The 25,021-nt window shown below is 41.8% G+C and overlaps 1 protein-coding gene across 6 annotated transcripts in view; it reads right to left on the reverse strand.

Annotated features, from left to right (window-relative positions):
• The window catches only part of ccdc146 (coiled-coil domain containing 146), a 97,345-nt gene that overhangs the window by 6,857 nt on the left and 65,467 nt on the right, over positions 1–25,021 (reverse strand). For all 6 annotated transcript variants that reach the window (XM_074626217.1, XM_074626220.1, XM_074626218.1 and 3 more), the window contains 14 exons: positions 23,019–23,076; positions 20,469–20,551; positions 20,150–20,243; positions 19,972–20,045; positions 18,771–18,998; positions 18,573–18,662; positions 18,140–18,236; positions 15,059–15,151; positions 14,426–14,593; positions 12,878–12,966; positions 11,714–11,878; positions 11,376–11,451; positions 10,083–10,231; positions 9,741–9,969 (listed from right to left, as the gene is read on the reverse strand). In XM_074626217.1, the coding sequence (XP_074482318.1) occupies positions 9,741–9,969; positions 10,083–10,231; positions 11,376–11,451; positions 11,714–11,878; positions 12,878–12,966; positions 14,426–14,593; positions 15,059–15,151; positions 18,140–18,236; positions 18,573–18,662; positions 18,771–18,998; positions 19,972–20,045; positions 20,150–20,243; positions 20,469–20,551; positions 23,019–23,076 (1,693 nt within the window). The remainder of the gene's footprint in view (positions 1–9,740; positions 9,970–10,082; positions 10,232–11,375; positions 11,452–11,713; positions 11,879–12,877; positions 12,967–14,425; positions 14,594–15,058; positions 15,152–18,139; positions 18,237–18,572; positions 18,663–18,770; positions 18,999–19,971; positions 20,046–20,149; positions 20,244–20,468; positions 20,552–23,018; positions 23,077–25,021) is intronic.

Genomic DNA, 25,021 nt, shown 5'->3' on the forward strand with positions numbered 1-25,021 from the left:
TAAAAGTACCCTGAGGAGTTTTTTTTATCCCTAGTAGCACTGCAGACCAGTTTTTATGATGATTGTAAATCTGGAACAACAATGACTAATGTTGTTTGTCCAGGCTTTGTTCAAACACAAAGACACCTAGTTCAAATTCTAGTGGAGTTCCTAACGTTTTAAAAGATACCAAATATGTCAGACAGAAAATGTGTCTAAAATCACAAGACGTCTAGACTATTTCCATTTGATGGAACCTTGCTGCCAAAAAAACATTGGAGTTTTGTACATACAGCTAATACTGTACAGCAATGAGGAGTTGGCTGGAACTTAGAGGGGAAATGAAAAGAAACGTGACAGTCTTAAAACCCAGATTTAAAGACTCTGGGATTCACTCCAAACAGCTCTGTTAAATGACATGAAGAGGATATGGACTCAGCTGCACCTGGTCAGCCTGTTTCATGCAGAGCAGTTGGTTCTAATATCCGCTATTTAACGAATAGACATAAAGACAAAGAAGGAGAGAGGTGGCCTCTTAAAGGGACAGTGTGTAGGATTTGGCGGCATCTGGTGGTGTGGTTGCAGATTGCAACCAACTGATTACTCCTCCGCTCACTCCTCCCTTTCCGGGACTGTGGTAAGTTGAGCCACTGAGTGATGGTGGTAACACGTAGTATCTTTCAGGACCTGGCACCGGCCAAACACCAAGAGGGTGACGGCCAAACACCAAGAGGGTGACGGCCAAAAGCCAAGATGGTGACGGCCAAGCATCAAGATGGTTACGGCCAAAAACCAAGAAGGTGACGGCCAAAAGCCATGATGGTGCAGGACAAAAAAAAAGATGGCGACGGCCAAAATGCCCAACTCAAGGCTTCACAACGGCAGTCCACAAACCAATGGGTGACGTCACTGTGACTACGTCCACTTCTTATATACAGTCTATGGTGCTGTATATAAGAAGCATTCCCTGAACCGTGGTAACGCCGTGGTATCTTTCATGACTTTCGCCTCGCCTACTTTAGGAACAGTGAAATTCAGCCACGGTTTTGCACTCTGCGGCTCACGTTACTGCAGTTTCACAAGCGTGTCGGAGAACTACGGTGGTGAGCCAGTGTTTGGTTTGTCCAGTCTGGGCTACTATAAAAACATGGCGGACTCCGTGAAGAGGCCCCGCTCCCTATGTAGATATGAAGGGCTCTTTCTAAGCTAACAAAAACACAACTATTCTTAGTTTCAGGTGACCATACACTAATGGAAACATAGCTATGAATATTGTATTCCTTTTCTGCTCATAGCTGTCCCTAAATGCTACACGCTGGCCCTTTAACCTGTGCAGGGACTGCAGATGGAAATGAGCAATTAAAGTAACTACAGTATCTCAACAGGGAAGCAAAATGCCCAGTGGTCCCATTACAGCAAAATAAAGGTAGTCTATATATAAACACATGTGAAGCTGAGATGAGGAAGGGAGCCATGACAGGGACCATAAAAGGGACGTCAGCAGAAAAAAGACAGACTGAAAAAACACACATCAGATGACATGAGAAAATATAAATAGATGCCTGGGGAGAGAAAGACAAATATAAGTGAAGAAGGAGAGTGGATAGGCAGCATGAAGTAAAGAGAGGAGCGGGGAGGAGCTGTGTGGAAAAATGTTGCATGCAGGGGTCTGACCTGCCGTGACCTCGCTTATGAAACAGCAGTTTCTCTCCACTCGACCATACAGCGTGTTGTGTACATACGCGCACCTGAGCATGTTTACGTGCCCGCTGCATCTAATGTGAGAAATTAAGTGTCAGGCTTGAAAGACAGCGTGGAACAAAGAAGTGATGATTCCCATTTTCCCCTCCCTTCACGGAAGAGATTAATGAAGCCTCCGCAAACAGACAGTGAGTCTGATTAAAGCAGACTCCGGTGTTCAGCGCTCCCTCAATGTCATATGACTCCAGTTCTAATTTATTAGTATGACTGTCATGTGATTAACTGAGGTGTTTGTAGGTCTACAGATGCTCTAGAGAGGGGGGGGGGAGACAAAGTTGAGAGGCTGACACTGACAGTAAGCATCTGATAGACGGAAAAGCAGAGATCGAGATGAGAGCGGAGCAGATGTACACGGAGAGACTGATAAAAGGCTGACAGATAGAGGAAGATAAAGTGAGGAAGAGCAAAGGGAAGACAGCATGAAGTCCAGAGTGAGGAAAGGAGGGAGAGATGGGATGTGAAAGCAGACAAGAAAGACCAAATCAGAGGGAGACAGGAGATGCAGAGAAACAGGAATTGGGGCTGACCAACAGGGACCAGGGTTATCTACAGTTTTCACAGAGAATATGACTTTGACAACAAACCCTTGTTCACGGTGCAGAGAGTTGAATGCATGATTAGTACGTATCAAACCAAAAAAAGCCGACAATATGGTTCCTGCTGAACATGCAAATGAAAGGGCACCAAACAGTAAATGATCAAAGTGACACTACAAATTAAAGTCAGACTAAATTCTTCACACTTTTTTGTGTAAGGAAATATATAATACTGCAGCTACAGTATTTTGCATATTTTTTCCATTTATTAAAAGGTGGATGCAACACTTTTTGTACATATTTGTGGAAACAGAGTGCAAGATTCGAGCCTCCCACAGCTCACTATTCCGTTCACAATGTCAGAAGGTTAGTGTCTGTCCACAGATAATGCTTCAGTCAAGTTACCAGTGCTAACCAATGGGCAACCTCCGGGTCTGAAAAGTGAAGCCAATACGGAAGTGCCTTAAACTTGCAGTCTTTCTAATAGCCAGCAGGGGGCGACTCCTCTGGTTGCAAAAAATTAGCCTACTTCTCACTTGATTTATTACCTCTGTAAACATTGTAAACACAAGTTTATGGTCACAATTGCTAGTTTCAAGTCTTCTTCAATACAGCATGATGTTCATTTAGTAAATTATGGTCCCATTTAGATTCAAATAGACCATAAAGCAGGGGATGCTTTAGGTCATGGCTACCTTGTGATTGACAGGTCGCTACCACGGTGTGTTTTCAGTTCATGGAAGTTAATTGTAAGATTTTGGTCGCCTAAAAATGTCTCATTCGGCGTTCGGATGTACTTAGCTCCACTCTCTCATGTCACTTCTTGTCGCAAAAAAAACAAGAGGGCGACGGTCAAAAACCAACATGTCGACGGCCAAAAATCAAGATGGCGACAGCGAGGCTTCATAACGGCAGTCCGCAAACCAATTGGTCTACGTCCAGTTCTCATATATATATATATATATATATATTCTTATACCATATACAGTCTATGGTGCTAACACTGTCAAACCCATTGTCTCACCCAGAGAATACTAATGTAGGGAGACTATTATTGCAGAAAAATATATAAAACTTCTTGACTTGGTCAGCAAGCTAACTGCTATGTGACAAGTGAAGAGTGAATATTCAGTGTGGAGAAACCTCGCTGCATTAGAAATGCTTTATTCCTAAGCTTTTAAATGAAGATGGAACTTTTCAGACTATGTTTGAATCTGCAAATACCCATCTGTGTGTGCCCGGTCCTCACTTCTGAGTCTGATTGATGTGCGTTTCACCCTCATACGTAACCACCCTAAGCCATTTAAACAGTACGTGATGGATGGGATACAGCGCGTCTCTGTCACTCTCCTTCTCCTCTCTCCGCTCTTCAATCAATCTCTTTTGTTTTTTCTGTGTTGTGCCCTCGCTCTTAACATTTTCATACCCTTCCTCCTCCCTCTGTTCGTACGCGCTGATGTTTGTTTTTCTCTTTGTATTCATCTGTCTCTGTGTCAGTGTCTCTGTTCTGCCTGCCTGCCCCTCCGTTTTCTTCATCCGACTGTCACAAATAATTGCTGCTTTCTTGGCTCGTGAATGCTGTAAAAGCGTCGTGTACGTGCGTGTGACAGCATCCGCGCAGAACGCAATTTGCATATCATTTACTTAATTTCCGCTCAGTTAGTTGCTAGCATGATGGCTTAAAAAGCCACATAATAGATGGCACACTGCATGCGTATTTAACAGTATAATAATAAAGATGAATAATTACCTTATTTACATACCACTTCTCAAAATTAGGTTACAAAGTTCCTCGCAATTAAAAGGGATAAAAGACAAAAGGGACAGATCAGTAAAGCAGAAAGGTCAGTAAAGTAAAAAAGCAGTAAAATAATAACCATAATAAGGTTGTGTAAGGTTAATTAGCAGAACATGTGAGCAGAGGAGCTGAACTGAAGCTTTCATAAGCCCCAAAATGTGGAATTAATTATAATTAATATGAAAATGTGCATTTTAACTTGGCTTCTACCTAAATAGTTGACAGCAGGTCGAATAATATCAGAAACACGCATTTGCACTGGTAAGGTCAAACTGAAATAATGTTGCTCTGGAGAAGTTTTTGAGTGGACGTACGATCTGCAGCGGGGCGGATTCTGATGGAAGGAAACTCATTCACAACCCTGCAATACATGCTTTAAAGAGGACCTATCATGCTTAATTTCAGGTGCATACTGGTCCATCTGAAATGCTCTGTTTGAGCTCCTGCCCCGCCTACCGAAAAGCCCAGTCTGCTCTGATTGGTCAGCTGCCCCGCTCTGTTTTGATTGGTCAACAGAATCAAACTCTTCGGACTCCGCTCCAGCTCCGCTCTAACTAGCTTTGTTTGAGGGCGTGCCAAACTAGCTGCTAGGCAGGTATTATGCAAATGTGTTACTTGGTGACATCACCACGTTACGGAAAAAAGGCGGGACTTCAAGCAAGGCGTCTCAGGCAGTTCAGGATCAGTGGTACTGTGGCGGAGAGTAACTCCCTTTAGCATGGACTTTGGGCTTTGTAACATTGCAGACCTTTTACCTGCACAAAAAAACTATATAACACACTAAAAGAAAGAGAAAAAGCATAATAGGTCCTCTTTAAATCATACAAACAAGCTTCATGATTGATACAAAAAATGATGTCGATAAAAATAGACAATGCAAACACAATACAAAAAAACCCAACATATTAAAAGTTAAGGTGGATAAAACATCTTCTGGTAAAGAAGAGATTTGAAGGATGAAACTGACTGAGCCGAGCTGAGTTCCTCTGGCAAACCGCAGCCTTGAAGACCTCTGACAACAAAAGCCCTCACTTTCACTCTCTAACTGGGATATAGGAATAGTTATAAGGTTCCTGCCTGCAGAGGACCTCAGGCTACATCAAGGCTCAAAAGACATTAAAAGAAAGACAACTAGGGGGCCAAAAAAAAGTGATAAAGTAAGAAGTGATTGAATACGATTTGGAGTTATCACCCCAACTGTGGATATTTGCAGCCAAAGTAGCAATCTGCTGTGTGAATCTTGAGCAGAGCTAATTTACTGGTGGTCCAACAAAGACGTCATCGATGGAGTACTCGTGACTACAGCTTGGATACATCCCCACTTGTCTGAAGACTTAGCTCTTGGGTATTTAGGCAACAGCGTAAAGAGAAGTCAGATCGAAGTGAGTTATCGAATGACTTTCAACGGTTGCAGAGGGGAGTTTCATAAACTATGCAATGAGAATAACAGTCAAGTCACAGTATTATCAGTTGTGTTTTTGCTTTTCCTGCCTTCTCTCCACCTGTCTCACTTAAATCTCTCACACGCAACACACACTCACATGCACACATCTATCAAGACGAGTGGGTTTCCCCATGGTAATAAGTTCAAGACAGGTTGGACAAAGATTTAAGAGAGGGACAGACAAACAATATGACTCACCGCCGTGGGGACGGTGCAGTATGACAGCAGCCCCACCCTGTTATAAATCCTACTCCATTGTGTGTGTGCTCTATAAATACATCTCTGTTGGTGATATTATGTGTGCATGCGACTTTGTATACCAGACGTATAGCTAGTCATTAGAGGACTGTTGAGCAATATTCAGATGGTGCTGGCTGCAAGGGTATTATCACCACTTCACAAACGGATCTCAGCGTGTGCGCCGATGCGTGTGCACCTGTATGTGAGTCGTTGACGTGCCAGCGACTCATAAACAAGTAGTAAATTCAGAATCCAACAGCAACCGCTGTTTACTTTGTGGCAATTAAAATTCCTCAGAGCAAACGAAAGCCTCAGAGTATATTGAACTTCAATAGTCTCACAGATGGCCCGATCTATCTTTGTCAATTTCCCATCAAAGGGAGGGGGGGAGGTCCGTCTGCAATGAGCAGATAAACTGGTCACAGATGAATACAAATACACAATATATATAATAAATCGACAGCAAGGCAGCTGCATGGAAATTGAATTCGCAGAGCGAATGAATTCGCAAGGAGAATGAATTGAGCCGGCATGCCGCCTGCAATAGGAGAAACCCCAGTGATTCACTTTTTGTACCCAGGGGGAGGTAGACGGCTGGATGAGGGAAAACAGCGATTTAGAAAATGATTTGCTATTTACACAAAGAGGAGAGAGAAAAATATGGAATGAGTGGATGGATGGATGAGCAGACACATGAACCGATTCACTAATCAGGGGTGATACTGTTGACTGTTAGAAAGTTCCAGGAGTTGCATGAGTCTACAGCTACTGTATATGCTATCAGATGCATACAATGTCACGAACCGAACGAATGTATTGGACATAGACTGTGTATAAGAAGTGGACGTAGTCACGGTGACGTCACCCATTTGTTTGTGGACTGCCGTTTTGAAGCCTCGAGTTTGTCATTTTGGCCGTCGCTGTCTTGGTTTTTTGCAATCATAAGTGACACGAGAGGATGAAGCTAAGTACCACCAAACGCTGTCGTTTTGAGGCCTCAAGTTTGGCATTTTGGCCGTCGCCATCTTGCTTTTTGTTCATCACCATCTTGGTTGCCGTTGCCATCGGCAACCAAGATGGTGATGAACAAGGGTTGTGAAAGGGTTAAAGTTGTAAGAGAAAAACACGGACGACTCCGAGACCGGACAACACCATGGTAGCGACCTGTCAATCACAAGGTAGCCATGCCTTAAAGCATACTCTGCTTTATGGTCTATTTTACTCTAAATGGGACCATAATTTACTAAATGAACATCATGCTGTATTGAAGAAGACTTGAAACTAGCGATTGAGACCATAAACTCATGTTTACAATGTTTACTGAGGTAATAAATCAAGTGAGAAGTAGGCTCATTTTCTCATAGACTTCTATACAATCAGACTTCTTTTTGCAACCAGAGGAGTCGCCCCCTGCTGGCTGTTAGAAAGAATGCAAGTTTAAGGCACTTCCGCATTGGCGTCACTTTTTAGAACCGGAGGTTTCCCACTGGTGTTGGACAAATACATTTTGACCTGAAGGTGGTGCTAAATGAAACGTTAAGGGATCACTAATGTATCCTGAGGGAGACATGGATGTCTGTACCAAATTTCATAGCAATCCATCCAATATTTGTTGTCAAATGAAAAACCTCATGGTGGCGCTAAAGACGAAGTCAGGGGATCATCAAAGTCAGTAAGATTTATCTTTTGTGGATCATGAATGCCTGTGCAAAATGTCTAGGCAATCCACTCTATAGCTGCTGAGATATTTCAGTCAGGATCAAAGTGATGGAGCGACCAACAGGCAGGCAGTCATTGCCTTTTTTAGCCATGCTGCTAGCATGGCTAAAACGGACAGAGGGTAGGAATGTACGGTATCTACAGCCAAATGCAAGGTCACTCAGCAGTCAGAAAAATATGTAAAAAGGAGAAGGGAGGTTGGAAGGGACTTTCTATTAAAATATATAGTTACTTCCAAAGAAGTAAAACCTAAGATGCCTCAAGGGAACAGTGAAAGGAAATATGGTCGGACAAAGGTGGGGAGGGAAAGAGTAAATAAATAAACGATGAGAGAAACAATAAGAGCGAAAGAGAAAGCGTGGCACTGACGAGGCCTGTTGTAACAAACAGCAGAAGGAGTAAACAGATGGAGAAAAGGGAAAGGGGATTTTGTTTTGAAAAAAAGCAGCACATGGTGAAGTCTGTTCCAACACTGCATTCATCCAAAAGAGCACAAGACTCAGATGAGAGAAGTCCAGCAGCAAGTCAGAACCAGTCACTCTGATCCAGAGCAGTAACACACCCAATCCCTCGACGCAGCCACTGGCAGGAAAACTCAGCGTGTGCGTCGCTCTCAAATCTCTCTCCTTCTAGGCGTCTGTCACTCTGTATGCATTGCACAGTTGCTTGTGTTTTTATGTTATTTATTCAGTCTGTGTCTGTGAAACCTGTGCAGCGTTTGGTTGTTTGGGTTGGTCCCTCTTGGTTTACATCTTCATCTCATTTAGCGAAAGTACTGTTACTGTCTCTGTTGAAACTTCTGAGAACGTTCACACATAGTTCACCTCAACAAAACGAAGCGAGCGGATCAGTTTAGAAACATACAGTAATGGTGTACGAACTGAAAAAAAACACTCCAATACGATCTCAAAAATGTGCTTGTACTTGAGACTTTTTCTCAGATGCTAAAGTAAAACTTATCTGGCATATGGTCGACATAAATACTTTTGCTGATATTCACTGTAAGCAAAGTAGAATACGAACACGGAGTCTGTTCATTATATTAAAAAAAGAAAGCCCTCCGACACAGTGTATTTACTGGAGCAATTCAAAAGTCTCATTATAAAAAGAAGAAGCTTTGAAAGTATTTCAAAAAACAAGAGATCTGCTCATTAGCGGTGCTCTAAAGTAAGTGAATTTCCTAGTGTCTGCTTGTCTTCTGGACTTTGCGCTGTTCTTTCTGGAGTTCCCCCCAACTTGACAAAGATACACATGAAGTTGAACAATAGTCTGCAATACCCGAGACACGTACATACAATCATCTACTTCCTGAGACTCTCCACTGATGTCGCATAAATCACATAAATTGTTTGTTTTTTTACAAGGTGGAACACACACACACACACACACACACACACACACACACACACACACACACACACACACACACACACACACACGTAGCTTGACAACGGCCTGGCTATAGTCAAAGTTAGACTCAAAGTCTGGCTTGTTACACACACACAGAATTTGCCAGAAGATTCCAAAGAAAATCTTGCAGACACACATGATCTGTCTTCTCAGTGGTACTTTGATCATTTGATAACACCGGGAGGAACTAACTGACAGGCCTAAATGCTTCCAGATAGGAATCCAATGAGCTTGGCCACATCGTGATGCAGTCGAGCTGTGATTGGACACGAGGGGGAAATGTGGACAGCAGGCAAAATCTGCACAAATTAGCGTATATATGAGCAAACAGACAAACTGTAGGGGCCCTATAAAACAATAACACAGTGTGCAGTGCTCATTCAATACGACAGCTCTTGCAAAAAAAGAAGGAGCACAAAACTGTTCCGTACTACAGTTCACCTTCGCTGTGACTTTACAGCAGCCGGGCTCTTTTCACAGCAGACAAAAGTTCAACAAAAACGTAAAAAAAAGAAAAAGTGTTTTCAGTTCTTGTTTACGAGGAATGAGAGAAGAAACAGACGAAAAAGGAGAAGTGGGCGTTTGGAGACTATCATCACAGTTCACAACAGAGAAGACTTTAATGAGTGATTTCTATGAAACATGTCTATCACTCATCCTCAAAAATGTTAACCGTTGACCCAAGCCCCACATGTTTTTCAAGTAATTAGTTTGCAGTTCTGAAAGTTTTGCAGATGTTCTATTAGTGTGAAACTACAGTGTGTGAATTGACGTATAATTCTGTTTTGAATTTTGTCTGTGTATCTGCTAATGTCTGTATGTTTATGTTGGTATACATGCATGCTTTCCCCACCTCTATCACCAGCGTGGTGATCTCTCCCTCCAGCCTTTTATTGAGGAGCACCTCCTTCTTCTTCAGCTCTATCTGTCTCTCCTCCTCATTAATCTCCAACTGCATGTCTCTCATCTCCTTCTCCATGGTCTCCAGTGTCATGTTGCCCTTAGTAATGGCAGCCGCCTGGACGTTCATCTTTTCATCGTGGCTGAGCAACACCTCCTCGTGCTCCAGGAACTGAACGCTACTGTAGGTCGACACACACACACACACACACCAAGACACAAACATTATTTGATAGTTTAGATCCCCCTACTTGAATTCAGGCAACATTATGTAAACTTCGAATTATGAACATACAGTTCATTGCGGCGCTGCGTGGCCGTTTCATGATTCTTTTCTATGTCCAGAAATGCCTGCTCCTGCAGGTTGATGGTTTTTGTGAGTTTCATCAACTCCAGTTTGTTGTCCTCATACTCCTGACTGATCTGATGGTGCTTCAAGGAAACCTAGGAGATGTTAAAAAAAAGAGTGTACTATATGTTTTTAGACCCATAAGAAGGCACTTAGTGTTGATGTAGGGATACTTTTAAACTTCATTCTGATTGGTTGAACTTGCACTGCACACATCTGACTAAAAAAAAAAACAGTTATCAATACAAATACAGATGCAGAAAACAAAAATCTCATACATTTGTTTAGCTTTGTTCTGAGAAAAACAAAACAACGCTTTCGAAACGGCACATTTGTTATTCTTTATAAGAAAAAAAGAGTTCTGAGGCGTGTTTTTGCTCTTAAGTGCAATGGAATGCATCCTCTTGATAGTGCTAGACGATGACAGTAGACAGCACAATGTTAACTATTGTTAACGGTGAACTGTGTGTGGCTCACTGTTTAAGAGTCTTATGAAACACACAAAGATAAATACTGGGGAAAACTGGATGTGGGTTTGCCTCCTTAACATTTCTAGAAGGGCTCTTAAACCTTGTTTTAGACAGCTATAGAGTTGAGCTCGCTCAAAACAGCTAAACAACAGCCTTGGCTCTGTATCTCTGTTCAACCCTGGGTCCCCTGAATCATGTTATTCTTAATAACATATTTACTTAGCAAAGGAGACCCACAGCAGGGCTCAACAATAAGGATTGCTCGGGGCAAATAAAACGCCACATCGGGCTAGTAAATCTAGCATCTCACTTGCCCGAGCGAATGGTAAAAAAATAATTAAACACATTGTTTACTTCAGGAGCTGAGGATGGAAGTGGCGAAGGAGTGAGCTCTCTCTCCTTATCATCTCTGTTGAGAGTTGCACATGCACAGCACAGATCGGGCACTCGTATGAGAAAATGTCAGAGGAGGGTGAAGACAAAGCTTATGAGCTGAAGCGCTAGCGAGCATTTCAATCATCCTGGAAACAGGAGTTTAGTTGGGTGGCGTAAGAGAGATGTGGGCGAAACTCCTGATTCATTTACTCAAATAAAGATTAAACATTTTGTATAGGGGGCAAGTCAAAATTGACTTTGGGCAAGTAGATTTCTGACCCACCTACCCGACCGGGCAAGTGGAAAAAAAAAACGTTGAACACTGCCCACAGTGTGTTTCGACTGGTCTCATCTGTATGTGTGTGTGTGTGTGTGTGTGTGCACGTGTCTCGACCTCGCAGATGTCGCTGCGTAGTTTGTCCCTCATTTGGGAGCCATTAGAGATCTTCATGTGAGTCTTTGTGAGTGATCTGGAATGGACACACACACACAAAGAAAACTATCAGAGATATTATACGCAATAACAGGGATGCAGGTATATCTTCACTGATGATTACGAACAAATGAACTGGTCAAGAAAAGTGCTAATAACACAGTCTAACAGCCTTTTCAGAAGCAGCATTTGTTGCATCGCTATTACATTATTTTATTATGGATGTCTAGGCCTTCTTTTCTGCATTAGTATGCATTACTTTTATCAACCCTCCCTCTACAAAACACATGTTCACACACCGGTCCTTGTTGTTGACAATGGTGCTTTGGATCTCGGTCTCATTCTCCAGCACTTTAACCTGCTCCGTCAGCTCGGTGATCGTCTGCGAGGCGACCTGCTTTAGTTTGACATACTTATTCTTCTCTTCCGTAATCATGCCGCACAGCTTATGGTGCTGGGAAACTCTAAAGGGAGAAAATGCTGATTAGCAACGAGCCCATTCTTCGTCTGCAGTACAATACCTGGCTCCAGGAGCAGGTTTTTGACATATTCATCATTTACAGTTATGTTGTTCTTTTGATCATTTGCATTTACTAAGTCGGTGACAGCTATGAAACATATTCATGTTCATCACAAATGATCAGTGAATCAACTAAAATGTCACGCAGTGTGACATTTCATTAAATTTCAATTTGCCGTTCATGTAAGACATGCGAGTTGTGAACTGTGACTCCTAAATATGAGAACTGTTCCCCGTATTACAATTACAGAGAGAGGATACGCAATATTTAATTATCATCCTCCTCGACTATAGATGCAGTTTTCGGGGCGGATCCACATCAGGCTGTAGTCTAGTGGTCGTGAACTAATTGAATATAGAGAGAATCTTGCTGTTGTACTGGGTGGTGCCAGATGCATTACACTGTGTCTGAACACTGGAGTGTGACCAATTAGTAAGTTGGGGTTTTCTACCCCGACAACATGCGCAGATGTCTGAATTAATTGTGATCCCAGCTGTTACGCAGATCAGAGGAGCCAAACAAATAACCAGGGATTCAATTATCAGTCACATCAATATACTGCAGGAATTAAATTTGCTCCCCCACACTGATCGCTAAGACCAAGGACATTGTACAGGTATAGTTGACCCTGGATGCAGGATCACTATTCCTGCCGCTGCATATAATTCAAAAAACAATCTTTAAAAATGTCTTGAATTATGCAATGAAATCCCCACATTATACAAAAAGAAACACAAAGTAAAAGAGGCACTAAGGCTGTGAGACAGACAGAGGAAGAAGACAGTGACAGAATGAGTTGATTATGTTTCTCCTAATACTACCTATTAACAGCTTAATGGCTTCTCCGTGACCAAAGTCCTCTTTATCACGACACACACACCTTTCCCGTTTAATGAAAAGGTGTCTGACAAGGAAGTGAAGAAGGGAAAACAACAGTGAAACCTGCGCTGCAGCATAGTATTCAGCTTCTTGTGGTCCATGATGATGAGGTCTTTTTCTAGCAGTTCCTCCTGGATGTGCTGGTTCAGCTGCTGTGGACGGAGTTATACACAGGTAAAACTACGGTATCATCACTTCTGTGTCGGGGTGTGTTTACGTGTGCGCTCACAAAACATCAACCTTCAAATCAGATTTGTGGGTGTACATTTTTCAGTGTTGTAGCAGTTTCTCCTCTGACACTTTGAATACATAAAGAAACAATACATAAATGAGCTGATCTTAACAGTTCTGGTTTAGATTTTCAGGAGTTTTGTGAAGTCATTGATTCATTTTGGAGCTGGTCATTATCTTTACTTACTAATCAGGTGAGAGACTCCATGAATCTGTGTAGTAGTTGTCAGTGGCAGACTCAGGCTGTCTGAAGGGCAGGGGCGAAAAAATAAAAAGGGAACCATGCTGCATGCGGTGGGGCACCAGCATGCAGAAAGTTTTCTAGAATGCAGGGCAGCCAATATGGCACTGCATCATGTTTTCTCAATTTTAAGGCCACCCAATGCGTTTTCTCTACTGGAAGGACACCTTATAGGACACTTCATTGCGTTTTCTCGACTGGAAGGGCACCCTAGAGGGCACTTCATTGCGTTTTCTCGACTGGAAGGGCACCCTAGAGGGTACTTTATCATGTTTTTTTCACTGGAGGGGCACCCTGGAAGGCACTCCCTCACATTTTCTCTCCTGGAAGGGCACCCTAAAGAGCACTTCATGACGTTTTCTCTACTGGAAGGGCACCCTACAGGGCACTTCATCACATTTTCTCTACTGGAACTGGCAGGGCACCATAGCGGGAACTTTATCCTGTTTTCTCTACTGGAACTGGCAGGGCACCCTAGAGGGAACTCTATCCTGTTTTCTCTACTGGAAGGGCACCCTAGAGGGAACTCTATCCTGTTTTCTCTACTGGAAGGGCACCCTACAGGGCACTTCATTGCGTTTCTGCCACTGGAAAGATACCTAGAGGGTATTTTATCATGTTTTATCTTCCATAGAGGCATCAAAGGGGGCATTTCTGATGCGTTTTTTTCGAACATGGGTGCACCAAGTGTATGGTCCCACCAAATAGGTGGTCGCTAGTGATAATATATTAGAAAAGCAGCTACTTTTGATTTCAGTAGACAGGAAGAGGAATCCAGAACCATTTATAAAAGAAGTTTCTGCCAAAAATTGGACTAAAATTGACTAAAATTGCCTCGTCTCTATATATTTTTTTCAAATCATTCTGAAATCATTACATTGCAGTGACAGTAATATTTTGTTAGGGCAGAAAAGCCCTGACATTATTGCACTCTTTGGAATTGTGTTTTTGTCATTTTAGGTCACACTCAAGAGTGCCTAAAATATAGTTTAAGTTCCTCTTTGATGATTTTTGACACATTGGTGTGAAATATGCATGTCTGTGTTTGCAAAGGTTATTAAAAATGCACTAATGATGACATTGAAACCTATTTTAAATGTACCCGTGTGTGTGTGCGTGTGTGTGTGTTTGTATTGCACCTCAGCCCTAAGCAGTTCCCGGTGCTTCTGGCCCCTCTCCTCCACTTTGATCCGTGTCAGACATCTGAGGTTATGGAGTTCTTCTCGGAGGCAGTTTGACTCCCTCAGCAGCCCCTGAATCACCCCATACTGCTGCATCTTCTGGCTCTCCTTCTCAGCTACTGATAGCTGGTTGGGAACACGTTTAGAGTCATTTTCAGTTGGAAAAATCTCACAATTTGACTGCAATTGAAGGGTTACTGACAGCAGAATAGGACAGCAAAGAGGACAGAAAGTCCCGTATTATGAGGAAGATGGATATTGAAACTTTTCGATGTAAAGTTCAGACGTTTCAGATAACCTTGCGGATAAAAGTGCGATGGGAAATCTCATTTTGCCTTCTACATCTGAAGATAAAGTCGCTAGAAAATGAAAAATATCAACATAAAAATGGCATTTAATTAGAAAAGCTAGTGACAAGAAGTGAAAAAAGGTCAAAGACATATTTTAAAACTAACACTGCTATCACAGTTCCAACAACAACAACAAAAAAGATAATGATAGGCTCCACAAAGACGGGGCTATTGCAGTAAATTGCATTACATTTTTACAGCTGCTAATGATAATGTGTCCACCCACGCTCATTGTTCCCACCTGCTTTTCAAAGCTGACTTTGAGAGCATCCACCTCTTTCTGAAGCTCCATCCTCCGCTCAATACCGGCCTCATGTTTGGGAACAGCATCTAACTAGAAATTCAAGAAAAAAATTAAAAGTTTGTCAGATTTTCAGTCTTCAAGCAGATCTTACATCAGTCCTGAATCTTAGTAAAACACTGTAAAAACGTATTATATCATTTGTTTCCCTGGATGTAGTCCATTAGACTTTGCATACTGAGGAAAGAAAAGACCATGACCAAACTTCAAATCAAATTCAGTTAAAGCATATTCTATTCCACATTAAACATTGATTGCAAAATAATTAATTCTATATATCAGAGTTTCCCCGAGGCCTCTCTGATAGCCGTTGGATCCAGTGACACTGAAACTATTTGAAAAACTAATGAAAAATGAATGTCTTCAGGCGTTGGGATTGCCCCCTCTCGCAGGGCTGCCAGGCCGCCTGTTGAGTGGTACGAACTCCATATTTAAAAATTGTTAGTCCCTTGAAGAAGAAGAATACTAAATCAGTAGGTTTAAAGCTGGAGTAGGCAGTGTAATGTTGGAATCATTGGGCAAAACTTTCCATAATAACTGTGATGGAATAATTGATATACAAGTTATCTTTGGAAGGAAGAGGTCCGGAGCTGATGATGTCTTACAAAAGAAGGTTTATTGAAGCTTGGCCAAGGAGAATTGACAGGTCTCCACAATAGATGCTCTCTGCGTGAAGGCCTCACAACTCTGTCCTTCCTCCCCGGTGCTCAGTGTCTTACCCCTTATCATGTTATGACTTACTTCGTTCCTCTGGCATCTCTGACCCTGGTTGCCCTAGCGACTGGCTCTACGGTCTCCACTACAGGCACAGCTGTACAGATAACGGTGGCTCCTCTAGACAGGACTCCAACCCAAGAATGTCAACAGAGGGACACTCTGACAAACACTCTGACCTTTCTACCAATAAGAGAGGAACTGATGGAAAATTCCATCACAATAACCTTTCAGCATATTGTAATTCAAGTGTTCTGAGAGAAAACTAGACTTCTGCACCTCCTCATGGCTCTGTTTTCAGGCTTTAAAATCATCTAGCCCGTGACGGGAGACTTTGGCCAATCACAGGTCATTTCAGAGAGAGCGTTCCTATTGGCTGTTCTACAAAGACAGATGCATTTCCCATCAACACGCTCTCATCCTAACACGTCACATACTGACACCCCTTGGCGTCACTTTAGGATTAGGCAACAAAACCACTTAGTTAGGTTTAGGAAAAAAACAACATGGTTGGGTTCAAAACTACTAGGTTTGTAAAGTGAAAATGAAACTGAACGTTGAGAACACGGGACACGAACGAACAGCTGATTGTAACGTGAAACAGCTGTCTCCTGGATGAAAGCCCTGTGTTGTTGGGCCCATCCACCACCCCTTCCGCCCACCCTTTGTGTGTCTTTTCGCTCTTCAAACTACGTCACTTTCTCTGAGCATTTACTGTTGGCGCGGATGGGTTTACACTGTAGTTAATGGAAAGCCTGGTGCGTCTCATACCGGCGCTAAAGGATGCCTTGGGGGGTCAGCATCAAACACTGACGGCTGTGACAAAGCGTCGGTATTTCACGCTCCTTGGACTGAGAACAGGCTGGTCCCTTTGGTGAAAGTCTGATCAGAATCAGAATCCATTTAATTTGCCAAGTACACACATACAAGGAATTTGATTCCGGCTTTTATCCATCTTTCTAAATGTACTTACACAGAAATAGAGAAAAACAGCTAGGGACAAGGACAACAAAGCTGGACAAATAAAAGTGAGGAATAGACAGGTTCAATGTTGGAATATCCTGCAAGAAAGTTGCTGTTCCAGCATTGGCAACAACGGCAAAAGCAACCCCAAAACAAGAAGATAGACTCATCAAAAAGAGAGTCTGACAATATTGGCCAAGTGTTTCAGAGATGGAGAGAAAATGTTGCCAATAGTTTAGCCTTCTGCTCACGGCTGTGGCTAGTGCTGTGAGCTAGCCTCTCGGCCACGGTAGCCACCGCAGTAGCTCGGGGCGAGCATCATTTTCTCTCCATCTCTCTAATAGTTCAGCCTTCTGTGTGAACTCTTTTAGGCTGCAGGATGAGGGCTGTATTCTCAAATTCTGCCTTTTTTTTTTGCTTTGTCCAGAAACCTGCCTACCCAGGGGTACCACTTGAATTACAATATGCTGAAAGGTTATTATGGAATTTTTGCCCAGTGATGCCAGAAACAAACCGCCTACCCCAGCTATTAGAGTTTTAAAAAGGAAACCGGCGCAACTTTATTTCAGCTACAGACATGAAGCACTAAATACTATCACTACTTTACATCCAGATTAAGCCTCGTGTGGTGTAAAGTTGAGAACACAACATTGTGTAAATATCACAGCCATCAATCACATCCTATCTGAGACAATAGAATGTTTGTCTTAATAGCTTACCACATTTTTGTGGTGAACCCGTCATCTAAACAGCCTTCACAGTCAAATTAATAATGAGTTATTGTTCACGTGAGAGTCGTTATTGATTGGCAGATAAGTGGAAATTAATGAATCACTGCTTTTTTTTTCAATATTTCCTCAATGTGTGAATTCCCTGCAGTGCCGTTGTGATTTCCTTTCATACTGTTATGTGCTTTGTGAGATGTGCTGATGCATTTCCCATGACTCTGCCCTCTCCTCTACTTCTTTCTCTTTAAAAACTGTGAACATCAGTAAAATTACAGGAAGCTCAAGAGTAAAAAAAAAAATGCTTCTGGTGTAATGCAGATTATCGTTTTAATGTGCTCATTACTGGCACCGTGACATTCACACGCAAAACTTTCCCACACCTGTGTTTAAGCGTTTTTTTCCAAACCAATAGCCAACATAAGTAAAAACATAATGCTGCAAACCATGAGGAGTACGTGTTTTAACATTGTGAGGTTTACTGGTAAAACTGAATATTTACAAGCTGTGAATAGAGGTCCTGCATGCACAGAACGTCTCTCTGGGGAAAATAGCAGAAGCCTTTAGGTGCTAAAAAGCTTCTTCTTTACTCATTGAAAGTAAAAAATCTACAGGTCACCTGTGCCTGTAAATCATCGTAGACAGACTGCGTGTGCTCTAGATGTTCAGTTGCCATGGTCAACGCAAGCTCCATCCTCTTGAGGGCTTGCGCCTGCCTGAGGAGAAACACAGGCACCCTTTCAAATATTTATCATTTTCACAAGGCTGTAAGACTCCTACACAAAATGGGGAAACTCAAAATTAGGCTCATTATATGCATGTATTCCTGTCGAATATGCAGGTGTTCGGCAGTGAGGGAATGCTCTGAACTAATCAAATTTATGCCTAAAATAAAAAATCATACACGGACTATTCATGAGAAAATTCCATGCACATACTGAAGAGCGTAAAAGCCCTTACATACAGCGTGTAATTATTGAGGTGTATAGATGTATATGTGGGGGACTCATTTACATGTGCGATATGGTGCTCGGTTTGACATCACTCTGTACCTATTATTCTCCCTGAGCCGCAGAGAGTGGCCCTCATACAGGTGCTTCCTGTCGGACATGATGTTCCGCAGCTTTATTTCCAGGATACCTCTGGTGATGAAAAACACAATGATATGCATGAAAAAAACGCCCAGCAAAAGCCTCTCCTCTGACTCTAAAACTCCAGCCGTAGTGCCCATTTTTGACTGTATATTGTACTTGTTCCCCATGAGTTCAGCCTCATCCTCCCTGTTGACCTCCTGCTCTTTCAGCAGCATTCTGTTCTCCCCACGACCCTTGTCTATTTGGGCCCTGGGACCCTTCAGCTCCTCGTTCAACTTCTTCTTCTTCGACGTCAGGGCGCTGTTACGCTCGGCCGCCTGCTTCACTTCCTGTTCCATTTCTGAAATCTCTGCATTCATGGCTTCTGTTTTCTCCATTGCAGATCTGATGCGTTTAGGGAGGTGAAAGAAAAATTGAAACATAAAGAACAAGTGTAAGTAATAACACCAAGAGAGGAGTATCCATTTATGACTTTTCACTTGCACTGTAAGAGTGCATATCTTATGAAATAACAGCGTGTGTGTGTTTCCTCCATCTTTTACATGCATCCCCAAGTACCCCTCCGCTTTGTGAATTTCAAATTACAAGTCACAGCTCACATGGCTCATACGGACGGTTCCACTGCATCACTTGCGAGCCAAATATTAATTTGAAATAAACATAAAAGAGACTGCAGTGCCGGTGGAACTATTCTCTGGAGAGGAAGGGGCTTTTGACTGCATCTGCACTTGAATACAAGCAGTCTGATGCATATGTTTGTCATGTTTTCTTTCTAAATTGAATTAGAGGGGATTCACACCTTTAAATCTTCGAGAAGAAATTTGACTGTTGCTACAAATAGTACCCCATTTTTCAGTTCTTCATGTCGACTAAGACATGCCTTTTTCGCAGGGTTGCAAAGCCAACACTGCGTCAAAGAGAGTGTGGCTGGAGAGATCTGTTACAGAGAGGAAGCCGAACAAGTATACACCCAGAAACTGATGCCTCTGGCAGGGAAATGAATGAAGAAACTGATATTTTGCTTCAGATTCTGCGTTTGTTTTTCTGTTCCGTATCAGGTCCAATCAAAAGTTTACACAGCGCAAAAACAATTGCCCTTTCCATTTGGGAAAACTACAGTACGATAACTCATCCAGTTAAATCCAGCTCATTCGTGTACAGGATATTAAGATGAAGGGAAGGAGACAGATTACAGAAGGATTTGAGCCAACTGACAGGGAGTGACTTAATTTTCAAAAGATGTTTCTGCTGTCTTTTCTTCTCAATGTCGTCTCACTGAAGCACACTCGCTGGCTCATTTTTTTAGTCCTGGTGTTTGAAACACATAAAGAATATTAAAGCGGCTGCATGTACTTACTCCCACTTAGTGCGTTTCCTTTGAATCTCCTTAAAAATCTGGTCGGGGTTGCTGATGAGGGCTTTTTTCTCAGCCTTGTTAGACACACAAATATAAGAAAAGCAAATTATAAAGTTATGTTATTGATGTTTTTTTCTGTATGCTATATCCACTTACACACGCGCTCTCTCACACAGACCTTTTTGAGCTCTATGATCTCCATCTTGTCTTCCAGCTCTTTTTGTTCTTTCAATATCTGCGTTTCACAGGTTTCCACGTCTTCTGTCAGACTTCTGTGCGTGGAGTGAGGGCACAAAAAGAACGCTCATTATCTGAAGGATTTGAATTAACAACACTTAAAAGGTTGGGCTGCACTGCTTCTTATAAAAATGGAACAAAAAAGACAACGTCATGAAGAGCTCTACAGAGTGAATGTGTTCACCTGTATCAATCTGCAGGGCAACGTGAGCGAACAGCATGTGTGCTCTCTGAACGACAGCTACTGTAGGATAAAGTACCTGACTTCCAGTTGTCTCTGGAAAACATCTTTCTTCAGCTCCTCATATTTGTCCTGCAGGGCCTTTGTTCTGCTCTCCAGCTTCTGGAGGACCCACCAGCAGTATGAACATTAGATCACATATCAAGAATATCAGCTCTATGATGTCAATTTAATTGAGCTCAGGCTACAGGCAAAATACCACTGTTTTTTTCCCCCTCATTTCTTAGCGTCTGATCCAAACTCAGCATCAGCTCCAACAGCCTTCTGCTTTGCACATGGATTTTCCTGGTTTTTTTTTAAGACTCATGAACTGTCTTTTAGTGTATTGATGAAAAGTTCTTCAATTGTTTGAGCGGTAAAAGTAATTTTCAGTGCTTTGACTAGTTCTAGTTAGATGTCTACAATGTAATTCCTGCACAACAAAGATAGGTTTGACGCTTAACATCGTTGAATAATGTTGGATTCCACTGAATCAGTTTTGCAAGCACGAGTATGAACGTAAACAACTGCGACTAAACCAGCTGTTATCAATTCAACTTGATAAATGTAATGCGCTTTAAAGCTAGTGTGTGGTTTTTCCTCCAGTATCCATCTACTGTACATACAGCAAAACAATTAGAAATGTATGCGAGGACTCTGTAATGAAACGCATAGCTTATTAATCACATTTGACAAGCGTGTGACAGAGAGAGAGAGAGAAGAAGGCAAATTGTTTCATAGAGTTAATGTAGGTCCAACAACAGCGTATTGTTTCAATAGCAATGGGAAAAGGGACTCATAAAAAGGCCCCTTTACACATACACTGTGACAGAATAAATAGCCTGAGCTGTTCTAGTAGAGGCAGCAGCTTCTGCTATTCAAATAAACAGATAAAGGCGTCGCTGGTATGAATATTATTTGACCACACTTCTGATGTTGTGCTTTTTAAGAATGAGTCCCGGTGCTGTGCGTGTGTCCACAGCGGTGGTGCAATGCCCACTCAATACTGACACTCGATAATTCATGTCGCGAGCAGCAGTCCAAATGCTGCAACTGTTTACTACAACACTGGCTCCCTGTAGAGAATCAAACCAGCATGCGTCGCTGCTTCTAGGAGTATTTTTTTTAATGTAAATTCACTTTGTCAAAGTTCGCTTTTAATGCAACCCTAACACAAGGACACACGGGCATCTCCAGGGTAAACTGGATAAATCTTTTCCTGTTTGTTTGGTCTGTTGAAGGTCAACCCACGAGCCACCTTCACTCAAGGGCACTGTAGTTTTTATGTGGAGAAGATACTATCCAGAGGCATGAAAGCACAATTGTAGTACATTTTAAATGTGTTGTTTTTGCGAACAGTAATTAAACGGTAGTTGCATAACAACCTCAAAAGTATTCAAAAACCCCAAAAGTTAATTAAAGCTGCGGAATTTATTCAGCAAGCTCAAAATCTAGCCCCGTTTTGCCATTAGGCAGCGGAATTTTTATGAAGTTTGATTATTGGAGAATTGTGAATGCGACGCTCCTCGAGACTACCCTGAGGGACTTATGTTAGTATTCTTGATTTTCTTCAACACTATTGCAGAGTTGTAGTGCTGGTGATGCAACAGCTACTGTAGCTGCATTGTGGCAGACTTATGATAAACTAAATAATACACGTAATGCAGTATTAATATGCCCTACAGCACCCTACAGAGTATGCTTGGAGAAGATACTGGGATTCTAGTACGATATACGAATGGTCTTATTTCTTACTGTAAATGTCTTCCTTCATCATCATCATTTAATCATGTATATTATAATACAGTGTGAGCGTTATTACATTGCATTTTTGAGTTGGAGTGGGAGCGAGAGCTTTTAAAAGGGACTGTATGTAAGTTTTTACACGTTTTTTAATCGTTTTTTTTATTGCCAATGTGGGAGCAGGTTGTAACCTAACCTAAAAAATGAGACCTACCACCACTTTCTGGGTTTCCTCAATCGGCCTGTAGACTGCCTTTAATGTGAAGAATGTGGGCCTGTTTTTTCCGGGAAAATCTAACGGATGTGACGTCATGCTTGCTCGTGTATACCTGGTGAAGCCCGTCTTGCAAATCAGGAATGTGCCTCACTGTTTTGACCGATGCTCGTTCGCGTCTACGTAGTGCGAGCACATGCGCAAGCAACAGGACGCTGACTGTCGTTGACTTAACGGCCACAGGTGTCACTGTTAACAAGCAATTTCTGATTCTTACATATAGCCCCTTTAAATAATATATTTGACTGCTCTGTTATGCATTTTGCTACGTGATAACCAGCCATTATTAACTTAAATTTGCCCTCTTAAAACAAAAGTTAAAAACCCCTCTCCAGCTGTGACAAGGATTAAAGCTTTTTCAATTCGTATGCCATCATTTTATCTGAATGGGACATTGTAATATAAAAGCGTTTAGCTTCAAAAAGAGCCAATGGCAAGTCATCATATAGAGGGATTAAGCCTGGATGGAGGCTTTAAGTAAAACTCATAATGTATCCTCTCTGAAGACCGCTGTTGCAGTGTAGTAATCCACGTCTCTGAAACTACACCTGGATGGTGCAATGATGAACTTACAGCAGGTTCGGGCTCAATCTCATTCTCTTTCTCCAGATACTGCTTCTCCTCCAAGAGACTGCATAAGGGCGAGGTGAGGCGAGGTGAGGAGAGGTGAGGTGAGGTGAAGAGGAGAGGAAGAGAAAATTGGAAAAAGAAAACAAAAAGTGTTGGTAAGAGAAACAAATAACATGTTTCAGTTCCTTGTTAAACAGAAAGAGGAATGAAAGTGGAACGGGAATTTACATTTTTTAAATTAGAATGGTGTGCAGTTTCCAGTTGACCAAACCTCATGCTAAATTCGTCTTAATTGAAAGAGAAAGCATGAAAAAAGAGGATGCAGTGGGTGTCAAACATTTTAAATTTGTTGCTATGAAACCTTTCTACTATAAAAAGATCACACCTTGGACACACATACTGTATAAAAGAAGCAGTATATACTGTATACACAAGCTTTCTCATGCACAAACACAAAGAATCATAAATTAAGTACCCAGCACGGTAGAAATGTGCATATGAAAACATAATTTCTATGAATTTTTCATCGCCCTGCGGCGCACGCCATTTGATTAAAGTTTGTATGAAATAATTTCGAGTCAGCTCTGTCATTGTGAAAAAAAAACTTACAATAGCACATAGTGCGCTGCTACACGTTTCACAAAGTAAATGATATTAATCTTCCTGACAAGTTGATATATTGGATATTAACTGATACACAGAGAAAGCTGCGTGAATGCTAAAATATGTGACTGGAAAAAAAAAGTGCTGAATTCCTACATATCTGTTTGGCTGAAGATAAAGGACGCAAAGATTTAAAAAAAAAAAAAAAGGCATATTTGCATGGTGAGCATCTGCTTGTCATATGCAGACCGCTGGCCATTTTGGACAGGAGAGGAGAGGAGGAAAAGGGAAGAAGAACAGAGGGGAAAGTCAGATAGAGGGAAAGAGATTGGGGCTGGAGGGGATGAAAGAGAAGAAGAAGAAACGGAGATGATGAGAGAGCTCACCACCAAACACTGTCACAAGCAATATGCACACCCAGTGTCTAATCCTGTCTATTACTGCATCCTCTGAGAATGCTCTGTAAGTGGTTTTCATTTAATATTTCAATTACCGCTGGGCCTTCAACTCCCTTCCTCAGTGTGTGTGCTCTGCACTAAAAATCACTGTATCCTACAGATCATATCTTTGCAGTGCAGTGGTGAGTTTATGTGCGGTGAGTGGTTTAATATTGCTGAAGCGATCTGGGGTCAAATGCAATGCAGGGAAGATGAGAAAATAGATCTGCTTAAGAAGCATTAGGAAAATTAGAGTTTAATTCACTTATTTTTTATTTCTTCCTCTGATTTTTCTAGGACACAGCTGTGAGCTGATTACTTACTTCAACTAGTTTCAGTGCTCACAGTTGAATTGCTGTGTCTCTGGTGCTTAAACTTCAATGCAGAATTCAACATTGCAACACTGGAACTGATCACTGAAGTGATTTTATCGCTTACCCTTCAACTGCTTTCAGCCTCTACGCATCAACAGTGACAACTAAATTTTACCCTTCAAGTGACAGCTCACGTATACCCCAAGTGATATTTCACCTGCTGTCACCGCTTACACACCGACTGACACTTTAACTATCTCGGGTGCTTCAACTTTTTGACATTTCGACTGCTTTCATAGTTTACAGTTCAGCTACTTTCATTTCAAACAGATAAATGGACAATTTGATTGCCTACAGGGCATAGAAACTTGCCTAGGGGCACTTCACCTGAAATTTCAGTTGCTTTCATCATTTACAATTCAACTAACATTTCAACTACTTTCATCAAAAATAATAACAAAGCAAGGAATCTCTGTCTGTATGTACATATGTGTGTCCTTCATATATCCCAAGAACCGCTCGTCCGATCTACTTCACACTTGGCAGGTGTATAGCTGGGGACCCAAGAAAGTGCAGTGTCAAATTTGGTGCAATTTGGATATGTGACACGTTCAATATTAATAAACTCTTAATAAAAAAAAGCGAATGAAGC

The sequence above is a fragment of the Sebastes fasciatus genome, chromosome 23, assembly GCF_043250625.1.
Source record: "Sebastes fasciatus isolate fSebFas1 chromosome 23, fSebFas1.pri, whole genome shotgun sequence".
Lineage (NCBI taxonomy): Eukaryota > Metazoa > Chordata > Actinopteri > Perciformes > Sebastidae > Sebastes > Sebastes fasciatus.